The sequence below is a fragment of the Lottia gigantea genome (genome assembly GCF_000327385.1).
Source record: "Lottia gigantea unplaced genomic scaffold LOTGIsca_38, whole genome shotgun sequence".
NCBI classification, from domain to species: Eukaryota; Metazoa; Mollusca; class Gastropoda; family Lottiidae; genus Lottia; species Lottia gigantea.
Window position 1 is genome coordinate 826,791 of NW_008709295.1, and position 9,234 is coordinate 836,024.

The 9,234-nt window shown below is 31.9% G+C and overlaps 1 protein-coding gene across 1 annotated transcript; it reads left to right on the forward strand.

Moving 5' to 3' along the window:
• Positions 1-272: 272 nt before the first annotated feature.
• Positions 273-6,714, forward strand: LOTGIDRAFT_233352 (hypothetical protein; the record flags this gene model as incomplete). The annotated part of the gene is made up of 8 exons (XM_009059201.1): positions 273-456; positions 1,742-1,843; positions 2,362-2,445; positions 3,377-3,785; positions 4,904-5,119; positions 5,664-5,739; positions 6,085-6,203; positions 6,512-6,714. Exons 2-8 carry the CDS (start codon positions 1,775-1,777, stop codon positions 6,712-6,714), a joined length of 1,176 nt encoding a protein of 391 aa, XP_009057449.1. The 5' UTR covers positions 273-456; positions 1,742-1,774.
• Between the last annotated feature and the right edge of the window lie 2,520 nt (positions 6,715-9,234).

The following is a 9,234-nucleotide window of genomic DNA, read 5'->3' on the forward strand; positions in this document are numbered from 1 at the left end:
CCGATCGACACAGAATAATCAGAGAGAATCGGTCTATGTGGAACATAACAAGACAATCAGTGAGTTCTTGCGCCCATTTAAAAAGTGGAGTATTCAAATAATTAAAATATAGCTAATACAAATAAGATATGCATGCTTGTATCCAACATTTCTTTTATTCCAATTCGAAATAATCACATTTTCTATTTACAATATCTTATTTTGTCTACGAACTATTTTCAGTAGCGGTAGACATATTGAGTAATTTGTTCGAAAGGTTCCCGGATGGATGATAGAAAGTTAGTAAAGTGATGAGGAAAACGTTTTTCTGCATTATGATAATAACATCTTTGGTCATTAGCGGTTAAAATTATAACGATCAACTATTAAAAGTTCATTCTATTATTATCATCTTCTTAAACCTGATAAGAGTTTTGGGGAATCTTTTGTTAATTTCGAGATCTTGCGTAGTAACACGTAAGTTTATGTTAGGTAAACAGGTAACAAAATGGCTGCGCCCATGGACTACATGGAGGCATGAATTGAGTGATATTTATCTTAAATTTGATATGAGGTATTAGATTTATTTATAGGCCAATTAAGCAATTATTAAAGCAATAGTGAATAATTGTTGATACCCATAGCCATGAACAGATTCCACATTGTTCTTCAGAATCTGAAAAGGCTTCAAAAGTTGAAGACATTTTCAAGAGTAAATTTTTACGCTTAGCTAACCTAGTGTGCACAGCTTACAATAGACCGAAACATCTTTCTCTATTCCAGCCTCTGATAGCTATTTTGCTACAGGCTGTGCAAGTAAGATCTCATGACAGTTGGAAATCGAAAAAGTGCAGGCTAATGCATGACTCTACTCCAGCAAACAGCTGTCAAAATATACATCAGATCAGGGCATCAGAGCTGGTATAAAGTTGAGAGTTATCTTAACAAATTGGCTTTCTAAGAGCCTCTGGCGCTCTATTTTGGAGAATCATTAAAGACTTGATAAATCAAAAACTATGACGTCATCAATTGCTCATACAGAGTTGTCGCTCCTTGCAGTCCCTTGTCAGCTTCTCAAACTGTAGTCCCAAAAGACATGAACTTGTTCCGATTTTGTTTTGACAACTTCATCAAATGATATCATTGACCTAATGACTTCATCTTATGTTGACATTTTCTGCCATGAATATGAAAACCAAATTATTGACTTGTTCCATTTCTTGTTCCCGACATCTCAAATATTTTTCATATGAAAGCATTGTGCATCTAATGTTCCCCAGGATGGTTCCCGATTTTCGAAAATGAATATTAAACAAATTGTCAAAGATTTTCAGATGGAAAATATATACTGTATCGATGGACAAATAGGTATGACATTTCGCGAATCCAGCAAGACCCTGGCAGCTAGTGTTTATATCAGACTTGGCGTGAATGTGCATTTTTATGCCTGATTTTGTTACAATCATAGGACCTTGCTCATGTTTGAAGTTAATGGTAATTTGATGTAAAAAGTTTTAAGACTATGAGAAATTTATTTTCAAGTCACTAAAGACTTGTCATTTGTAACAGTTGGTGGTGGCTGTGTATAACCTTGCCTGGCAAGCTATCTGTTCTAGTAGTGACATAAATACACTTGTTTTTTTGAAGGAAAGGATATTGTCTATTATATTTTCTCTATCTGCTTGCATTACAAATTTTTTCTTATAGAAATAGGCCTATTTTATTTTTATTTCATGATTATGATGGCAATAATTCTTTACAGATTAACAGAAGTTTTTGCTAAGATCAACTAAACATGGCTAAAAGAACAGCAGCAAGTGAATTAACAGATAGGAACTGGGATCAAGAAGATGAGCCAGAAGAGGTATAGTATATATATGTGTAATACACAAACTACTACTTCACTTTACATTTGAAGATATATTTCTAAAACTTCTCACTCTGCAATTGGGAAGTTTTTAGTATTCCTTTAAGATGTTCAAGATTTGTTTTTGATGCAAACTGTTGATTTTCTCTCAATGTCACATGATTCCTGTTCAGAAAAGCAGATCGGTAATTTAAGTTCAGAATCTGAATGCGATATCGAGGTCAGGCGAGTGGTTTTGATTGAGTTTTGTTGAGTACACCACTTACATATGGTATAACTTTCTTTGCGTCACATGGCATGTGTATAAGTTAGTGAAAACATAAAATTTTAATTAAGCTGCAATTTGAGAGCTTTATGACTACCAGTACTTATTCTCCATAATCTCACATTTTGCCAATGCTCCTTTAGTTATCAATTGATTTTAAAAAAAAAAAAGAAGCATCATGCCGAATTTCATGAAAATTGCTGCTGTGTGAATTGAATGTCTGAGTTCTTTTTTTGTACATTATTTCTAGGTTGGTGTGTTTGCTCAGGCTACTACTGACATTCTTAAGAATAGACCAATGAAGAAAGCTAAGAGAAGGACTCAAAATGAATCAGTAGGTAGATTTTTATCCTGATGCACTTAGTAAGTCTAAACCATATGAAACCGTAACAAAATATTTAATTAAAAACCACTTGCACAAATATAAATTTTCTAGAATACCTTCAATACACAAAGCAGTTAGTAATTAGAGTTGTTTTATATGATTCAAAATCTTTCTTCAATATACTGCATATCAAAGTTGTAAATCAAGATAAAAATTTGATGAATTCTATTAAACATGACTATCCTACAGGCCATGATTGAAAAGCTGTCAAAACATAGCACAATTAATCTAAAAATATGATTTATTACATGCTATTCCACGATTTTAATAAGATTTAATCTGTGACTTGGTGTGAGTGTTTGTAGTCACCCAAATTTAAATCCTATTGAAAATCAGAAATTGCTGAAATATTTATTATTTATTTATTATCACCAATGGATGATCCCTTCTACAAATAAAAATATTTTATATGAGTTACTGACCAGGTTCAATTATTAGGTTGTTAACTCTGAAAGGATTAATTCTTGCTGGATTTTGAATATTTCATTCTGGTGATTGGTACTGTACTGCCAAATATTTTTTATTTAAAATCAAAGCTGACGGTGGCTGTATATTACCATGCCTGGCAAGCTATCTTTGTTAAAATTTGTTGTCAATACACAAGTGAAAATCAAGTTTGAAATTGAGCAATTTCTATATAGAATAAAGTTTTTAACTGATATTTATTTGAAAAAAGATTGTGTAATACACAGATGAAAATAAAGTTGAAAGTTATGATCTTGTATATAATTGAAATGTAAATGCTCCTTTCATTTTTCGTAAGACTTAGTATGTAGGTGTAGCACAAAAAATGTACATCAGGTGAGAATGATTCTCATTTTACCAACAACATACCAATTTGATAGTACTATGACATGTTCCACAATCTTTTTTATTTCAGACTGGAACAAGTTCATTTTCAGCTTTCGGGGGATTTGCAGGCTTAGCTGCTAAAAAACCAACACCAACTGTTGCTGGAAGCTCAATTGCTGCCACAGAGAAAGTGGAAAACCCATCTAATGGATTTACAGACACTGTAAAAACAGCTAGCACTAATAAAAACACTTCTTATTATCATTCTTTGAAGAGTCTGAATAAATCAGTGTTGGAATGGATTAAAAAACATATAGAACGTGACCCTTATTGTATATTGACTCCTATATTTACTGATTATTCTAAGCACTTAGAAGATATTAAAAAAAATAATAATAATGAGGAGAAATCAGACAGTTTAAAAGAAAACAGTAATGACAGTGATCCCGAAATTGTCTTCAATATCAAGAAAGGAAAGTCGTTATCACCAGTTAAAGGTTAGTCTCAAGTAAGGCTTCTTGTTTTTTTAGCCTATGTAGCATGTGTAGTTGTCCTAATGGGACTTATTAATTATCAAGCAAATCAGTAGTTATGCTAAAGGAAATAATAGGGCATAGGCACAGTTAAACAGTATATATTCGAAAGTCTATCAATCAAAACTATTCTCTAAAAATCAATTTGGACATATTCTACAAATCTACTGAATCTTGCAAGTAAATTTTGTGTTTGAGTTTTTTTTACATAATGTATCCTCAAATTTACTTGCTAGATTCAGCAGATTTGTAGAATACGTCCACATTTTTTTGAGAGAATCGTTTTTTATACGAATATGGAAATGTGGACGTATATTGCCGTCGCCTTGGTCCATTGGTCTGTCAACATTTTTTGTGAACACAATAGAGACTACAGTTTTCAACTGATTTTAATGAAATTTGTTGTGATCATTTATATTGATGAGATCTTGGTCAGGTTCGAAGTTGACGATCTGCGATGAACGGTTTTCGAGTTATTGCCCATGACTTAGGAAAAATGCGTCAAAATTTGTTTGTGAACACAATAGAGACTACAGTTTTCAACTGATTTTAATGAAATTTGGTGTGATCATTTATATTGATGAGATCTTCGTCAAGTTCGAATTTGACGATCTTTCGATGAAAGGCTTGACCTAGGAAAAACACGTCAATATTTGTTTGTGAACACAATAGAGACTACAGTTTTCAATTGATTTTAATGAAACATGGTTTGATCATGTATATTGATGAGATAATTTGATGTATTTGGGTTATTGATATTGATTTTTAAAAATTTGGTGGAATTTCTCAGCATAAATAACTGTCAGTAAATATATATATCATTGAATTCAAACTATTAAAATTTCTTTAATATGAGAAAATTCATACTTTAGTCACTAAAGACTGTTTTATCATTTCTGACAGCTGCCAGTGGGCGTATGTTACCTTGCCTGGCAAGCTATCTTGATTGATAGGATTGGGAATTTAAATCAAACTTTGTTTGCATTAAGCTACAAGGAAGCAAGCAAGACCATGAAACATTTTATCTGAAAGACCATTTTATATAAAGTTTCATTTTATTTTCATGAACGTTTTTTTTACAGAGAAAGTTCCTTCTTCAAGTATATTTAGTAATACTGGTACAGCTGGTCTTAGTTTTGCCTCAACAACTTCTACTTCTAGTGCTGCTAATGTAATTCAATCTTCCACAACAACAACTAATACATCTGGTTTTACATTTACACCATCAACTACTTCATTTGGTGGCTTTGGTACTTCAGCATTTACTTCAGCTACTAATAAACCAACAGACAACCAAGGTATCTGAAACTCTTATATTTCATAAAAAAATTGACTGCATGAACAGAAGGTCAATTTGAATATCTGATACAATATAACATTGGCAGCCATTAAAACATATTATATGACAGTTTGGCTATGTGTATGCAAATTAATCTGAAAATTTGTTTGTGCATGAATTACAGACAAACTGAATGAAAAATAAACTTCCTGGTATATTTTTCACTTCTGTTCACGGAAAGGCAAGACTGGTATCAATCAAATGGTTTTAAGTGCAAAAATGGGTGGGGGTTTAATATGCTACAAAAATTAATATCGTGTGTATTAGACATTTGGCGGCTGACATCTTTATTGCTAGAAAATATCATGGAATTACTTGCAATGTGTGAACACGAAGATGCGTGCAACAATCTTAAGGGGTTTGGTGCTGTTTGGTGCATTTCCCTCCTCCAAACGACAAGCTATCGAAATCATTTATCAAAGCATGTGGATAGTCTTTCTCAGACTAATTTGATGATGATATTACGGTGTACATGTTTTACTATGAAGTAAATTCATTTGTAGAAGGTGAAGAAGAATATGAGCCACCAAAGCCTGAGACTAGAGAGATCAATGAAGAAGGTGCAGTTTATTCTAAAAGGTAACATTTTTGAACCAAATTAAATGATGATTTTTTAAATTAGTTGCTTTTAAAACAATTCTTAAAACTATTTTCACCTTCTCTGTTTTCTGTCAAACCACAAAATTTGCATGTGAATTTGGATTGAACTTGATATGTTGTATATTGATCAGGTTGAAGCTTTAAGATGTGGTATGCCTTGTATTTTAATCAGGATTACACTTGTACCACTTATTTCAACAACCCACCAATGTGCAAGTTTTGTATTATACAATATAGACAGCAGCTTTCACATTGGTATAATTTCTGAGCTACCATGAACACAGGCCATATTTTTAAATATGCTCAATATTTTCTTTATCAAAGATGTAAAATATTCTACCAGAAAGATGGTAAGTGGAAAGATCGTGGTGTTGGTAATCTACATCTGAAACCTGATGAAGAGGGGAAAACACAATTAATAATCAGAGCTGACACAACTCTAGGTTTGTACATGTCTTTTTAACTGCTTTTTGCAACAACTATCATGGGCTTTAGTAATCTTCTCTTGAAACCCAATCATCAACTCTGCAAATTTGGTTGCAATAGAATGATCAGGTATTGAAAACCAATTGAAAGTAAAGTAAAAAACTATGGCATCCATATTTATTAAACAAGCGACCTTCACCTCAGATTACAAATAAATTGTCCATATAGGATTCGGACAACAACTTATTTGAACATAATCAATAAAACTCACTCACTCAAATTTTAAAAGTTATGAGATTTTGGGAATTGATTTTGTTTTTTCTAGGTAATATCTTACTGAATATAATGTTGTCATCAGTGATACCAACCAAGAAACAAGGTAAAAACAATGTTTGGATGTTATGTGTACCTAATCCACCAGTTGATGTGAAAGATGATAGTGGTAAACCTGTACCAATGCTATTACGTGTGAAAACTAGTGAAGATGCTGATGAACTCTTAGACAAATTGGAAGAATTTAAAAAATGATGAAAAATAACATGTAGTTGCCTGCTTCTAAAAAATTTTCATTGTCAATAAGACTGAAAGTATTATACAGGTTATAATTTAAAATCCTGGTTATTGTCAATATCACAGCTAACCTGGATGATAGCATCTGGTAATTATTTGTCAAAATTTCATTGTAAATTATATTTTAAGTTTAGACCAGATTTTCAAGCCTGTCAGTCAATTAAGGAAATGACAATGGTGAAAATTTAATAATTTGTCTTTTTTGACAGCCACGTCATATATTCTTGTTTCCTCCTAAAACCAGGTAGGAACTATACTTATGTAAGATTCAAAAGTTGCTCTAAAGGCTGGTCATGAAGACCATCACAGACTACATTTAACTAGTACAATGTCACTGGTTAAGCTTATTTCTATGAAATAGAAAATATAAATATGAGCATCATATTGACAGCAATTACGTGCTACATTAAACTAAAAATTGTTTATTCATTGTATATTTCCTGAAAGAAATTAATTTTATTTAATATTTCCAACTCCCTTTTCAAAATATCAATTTGTACTTGAGATATTATAAGGAAAATTACATTAGGGTATAACATGGTCACTAGCCTTGACTGAAGGCATCTAGATTCTCACAATGCATTTTGTTATCTGTTTCCGGGCTGTTGCATTTTTCCCATAAATGAAATGGATCTGATTCTGAAAAACACATCTTTCATTTCTTTCAAATTACATTTTGTCCAGTCATGTCTAAGTGTACACAGTGTTCATTTGATGATGACGTTTTGGAAAAATGTAAGAGGGGTCAAAAAGTTTTCAACAAAGAATTATTTTTCAGATAAAAAATAAATTATAAAATGATTGGAGTGGAGTCATGATTTTTTCTTTTGGGGGAATATGACTAGAAACTTTGAGAACATCTTGATTTTCAAATTTGTACCTACATATAGCATTATAATTTACTACTTTTGCCGATATTAATATAAAATTTTGCCTCATCAAGTCATCTGTAAAATGTAATTGTCAAGAATAACACAGGGCTTGATTTATATGTAAGGAATTAATGTCAATTATTGCATGCAGATTGAATATTTTTGTTTATGAAATAAAAATTGCTCATAATGAATTTACAATGTACCAATGTCAGTTGTCTATTATTTTGACAAACATACTTCCCTTTTACATTATGGTGCAAATGATATAAAGTGTAATAAATAAATTTGTAAATGTTTTAAATCTCAATGTTACTGCCTTTTTTATATGCCCACATGGAGATGTGGTGAATCTAAAGAGAAAAAGCAAGCAGCAATAACCAATCATAGACTTTTTGATGGGATCACCAATACCACTAGTAGTACAGCGATTCATTTGAGGTATACTGAACTTGGTGTAATAAAAAATAAAATTGACATGAATTAACATCCTTTAATACCCAACATTTCATCAAACAAGTTTTGATTGTAATTTGACATGTAATTTGTTTTTTCCCCATGATGAAGTCAAATCTTGTATATTGAGATCTCAGAACTTAGTAATAATTGTTTGAATGTTTTTTGGAGTTTTTGCTCTTGACTTCGTCAAAACGTGTCAAGTTTGGCTTGTAGACACTGAAATACTTAATCAATCTTGATGAAATTTAGTATGAGTATATATATTGATAAGATCTCGTTCAAGCTTGAATTTGGTAATAATTATTTGAATATTTTTTAGAGTTATTGCTCTTGACTAAAGAGTAAAAACGTGTCAAGCTTGGCTTGTAGGCACAATAGAGACTACAGTTTTTATCCGATCTTGATGAAACTTGGTATGCGTATATAAATTGATAAGATCTTGTTCAATTATAAATTTGGTAATAATTGGATGAACGATAATTGAAGCCTTATTAAAGGGATACATTCTCAAGAATGGTCAATATGAGCGTATATTCATCAGTTGATATACCTGGTGTAATAAATAACATAACAGGATCATTATATAATCCGATAAATCAAAAAAACTTAATAATAAATTTTTTTTAAGGGGGGCTGAACTATATGATTCAAAAAGTCAATAAAGAAACTATACATGTATATATACATTGAAAATATGTGTTTAAGTGTTTCACGGGGTTGACAATCAACAATGATAATAATCAATAATTACACAAGCTGTAAGCTGTAGACAACAGGTTTCATCTGATTTTCATGAAATTTAAGAATTTATGGCAACATGGATGGGTTCGATTTAACATCGAGTAACATGATTAGGCTGCTTCCGATTCCCAGCATATGTTTCGAGGGAACTTGAAAGACTTTGAAAGGTAGAACCAGAAACACCACCTTTGTCTTAAAGTCTTTGAATGGCATTTAGCAATTGTGAGTACGATATATAGACACCTTTGTCTTATTTGGCGGAGGAGAAGAGAGGTTACTGGTTCCCACTGTATCAATTGTCGTTTGGTCTCGGGCTTGAAGTGACACTCATCTATGCCATGGGTGAAGAAACTTTAAAGGAAACTGGTTGGTTCTGCTTTAAAGGGCCTCCGAAAAAGGCAAAGGT